Below are 3,334 nucleotides of genomic sequence, written 5' to 3'. Positions count from 1 at the left end.
TGGGCCATTTGCAGTGGCTCACGCCTGTAATCCCAGCACTTTGGGAGGCCCAGGCGAGTGGATCACCTGAGGCCAGGAGTTAGAGACCAGCCCGGCTAACACGGTGAAACCCTGTCTCTACTAAAAATACAAAAAATTAGCTGGGTGTGGTGGCAGGCATCTGTAATCCCAGCTACTCGGGAGGCTGAATTGTTTGAACCCGGGAGGCGGAGGTTGCAGTGAGCTGAGATCGCGCCACTGCGCTCCAGCCTGGGTGACCAAGCGAGACTCCATCTCAAAAAAAGAAAAAAAAAGTGCTCTGTTGCCCAGGCTGGAGTGCAGTGGCACGATCTTGGTTCACTACAACCTCTGCCTCCCAGGTCCAAGCGATTCTACTGTCTCAGCCTCCCAAGTAACTGGGATTACAGGTGCACACCACTACACCCAGCTAATTTTTTGTATTTTTTAGTAGAGACAGGGTTTTACCATGTTGCCCAGGCTGGTCACGAACTCCTGAGCTCAGGCAATCCACCCGCCTTGGCCTCCCAAAGTGCTGGAATTACAGGCGTGAGCCACTGCTCCCGGCCAAAAAAGTATGATTTTAAGTGAAAATATCAGAATAAAAATTGTGTGTCTTCCATAATGAAAACTATGTTAGCTGAACTGTACATTTAAAAATAGTTAAATTGGTACATTTTACGTTATGTATATTCTACCACAATGAGAAAAAAAAAGAAACTAGAAAAAAGAAAAGAAACCAACGTCAAAATTACATGTTCATGTGGGCAAGGATGTCAGGGTAACAAGGGAACACTTTTACATATCCAGTTAGAGTGATGAGATTGTAGTAATTTATTGTTTTGTTTGTGTTACAATGTGGCTTGTTCAATAAGTGGTAAGAGCTCCCTTTCCCCCTCTTGTTTGAAGAGAGAACACATGATGAGCTGTTACTGGGAACAGCCCAGGCCCATGGCCTCACGCCACGACCCCAGCCGGCCCTATGCCGAGCAGTACCGCATAGACGCCCGGCAGTTTGCACACCTGTTTCAGCTAGTCTCGCCCTGGACCTGTGGGGCCCACACGGAGATCCTTGCTGAAAGGACGTTCAGGCTCTTGGATGACAACATGGACCAGCTCATCGAGTTCAAAGCGTTTGTGAGCTGCCTCGGTATGCCTCTGTGGGATTTCGCAGTGAGGTGCTTTGGGGTGTGGGTCTGTGAACAGAAGACAAAGTGGATCTTCCGAGCAGGCAGATGCACCCAGTGTAACACTTTTGTGACTGGCCTGACACAAACTTACGATTTTGAAATACCATTCTTCAGGCTCCTCCCAGGATCTACTTTCTGAAGGGGGATGGGAGAGGGGCCCATGCTTTCTACATACGAGGCTGTTTACCTTGCTTTCTTTGGCACCCACGATGTGGTGGCTTGTTGGGAGCCATGTTCCTAACTTTTGCCCATAAAATTAAAATGTTTTGGAAGGTATGGGGCCAGACAACATTCACAAAGTTCCTTAGAGCTCACACAGTCACCAGCCCTGCCTTTAACACTTTCATTGCTACCATGGTGTGTGTCTGGGGCAGAGGAGTTGGGGGTGGCAGGTATTGACTTTCCCGAGTATTCTCTCCACAGTGAGTTTGTGTCCTGACAAATGGACTTTCAGCATTGGCATCAACTCACTCACTCTCTTTAAAATTTTTGCAGATATTATGTATAATGGAGAAATGAATGAGAAAATTAAACTATTATACAGGCTTCATATCCCTCCAGGTAAGAAAATCCAAGTAGCAAAATCAGACTGTGCTCTGCTTACAGTATCAGCTTTGTGCATGACTTTGAAGCTCTTCTCTTTTTGAAGTTCACCTATACTCGAGGCAACAGGTGTTTCTAGCTTGGGGTTTCAGGCCACAGGTTTGAAGTTGTGTGCTGCACAGCTCTAGCAGGAGCTCCCAAACTTGAGTGTGCACCAGAATCCCCTGGAAGGCTTGTTTAACCAAGTTCCTGGGCTCCCACGCTGGGTCTGAGGACACCTTCAGAACCACTGGCCTGTGGAATGTGTGTGAGAGCCAGACCCTCATTACTAACTTAATAGTTATTTTAGGCTACTGAATCTGAAGAACATTTCATGTTTCTAATGCATCAGACCATGTTTTCTACAAATTTCAGCACTAGTAACCAGGAAAAGGAAGCCATTTCGATATCTATGAGATCAGACTTGACATTGACAGGAACAAGACCAAAGAAACCTAAAAGGTGCTCCTTGATCTTAAAAACTAAGAGATGAATCAGAAATCCCAGAGGGCTCTGCCCCTGCAGTGCTGTGGTTGTGGTTCTGGTGTTGGATGGTGCCTGGGGAGGCTGGTGGGTGCTGAGGGGTTTCTAGGGCCATGATATCCGGGTGGCTTTTTCAGTTATTAATGCACATACACATTCCCCTTTATCCACTGGACATATGTCCCAAGCACCCCCCAACTCCCTGTGGATGCCGGAAACTGTGGATAGTACCAAATCCTATATACACTAGATTTTTTCAGTCTGATCACCAAGATGACTAATGAGTGAGTAACAGGCAGGTAGCGTAGACCTTGTGGAGATAGTGCACAAAGGGAGGATTTGCGTCTGACCTGGGATGGAGTGGAACAGCGCAAGCTTTCAAAATGTTACTCAGAGCAGCGTGCAGTTTACCACTTTGGATGAGGGGGGACTACAGTACAAACATTGAAGATGCACCTGGACATTAGTTGTGGGCTTTCTGGGTCTACTTCCTGGATGCAGCCCTTACTGAACTGGCATCTGATACCTTAGGCATGCACGCTGTCCCCAGTGAGCATTCTGTGCTGGCCACACTGTCCCTCCTTCACCTCCCCATTGACAATGTGCACTATTATGACTTGAGTGCAAATTGTTTATTTTATTATTTATTTGTTTTTTGTTTCCCTTTCTCTGTCAGCTGATCATAAATGCAAATTGTTTAGCATCCCTGATGTTTTCTGCCCTTTATGCCAATATACATTGAGTTTTAATTTATCCTTATTTTTCACAAATGTTTTTCTAGTAACATAGAAGGCATGTGTAATTGTTGATTTTCATCATATCACATCATCATCTTTCCATAGTTGTCATTATCTATATCTGGTATTCTTAAATAGAATATGATTGTTTTTATTTTACTCTATTATTTTATGTTGGTTTGGAAATAAACATTTTGGAATAATTTTAGATTTATAGAGAAGTTGCATAGATTAGTACAGATAGCATTTCACCCTGATATGTTTTAAAATTTATAATTGGCTTTTGAATTATCATCTAAGATTGATTTTTGATTCTTCATCTAACTTTCTTTTTTCTTTTCTTTT

The 3,334-nt window shown here is 44.2% G+C and overlaps 1 protein-coding gene across 1 annotated transcript in view; it reads left to right on the top strand.

Moving 5' to 3' along the window:
- Positions 1 to 3,334, top strand: part of TBC1D8 (TBC1 domain family, member 8 (with GRAM domain)) — a 207,550-nt gene that overhangs the window by 195,252 nt on the left and 8,964 nt on the right. The window contains exons 18-19 of the mRNA XM_011956582.1: positions 907 to 1,147; positions 1,683 to 1,748. Of these exons, the coding sequence (XP_011811972.1) occupies positions 907 to 1,147; positions 1,683 to 1,748 (307 nt within the window). The remainder of the gene's footprint in view (positions 1 to 906; positions 1,148 to 1,682; positions 1,749 to 3,334) is intronic.

The sequence above is a fragment of the Colobus angolensis genome, unplaced genomic scaffold (assembly GCF_000951035.1).
Source record: "Colobus angolensis palliatus isolate OR3802 unplaced genomic scaffold, Cang.pa_1.0 Scaffold42, whole genome shotgun sequence".
In the NCBI taxonomy this organism is placed as follows: Eukaryota; Metazoa; Chordata; class Mammalia; order Primates; family Cercopithecidae; genus Colobus; species Colobus angolensis.
Note: the sequence above shows the minus strand (reverse complement) of the source record. Positions and strands in the feature narration are given on the sequence as shown.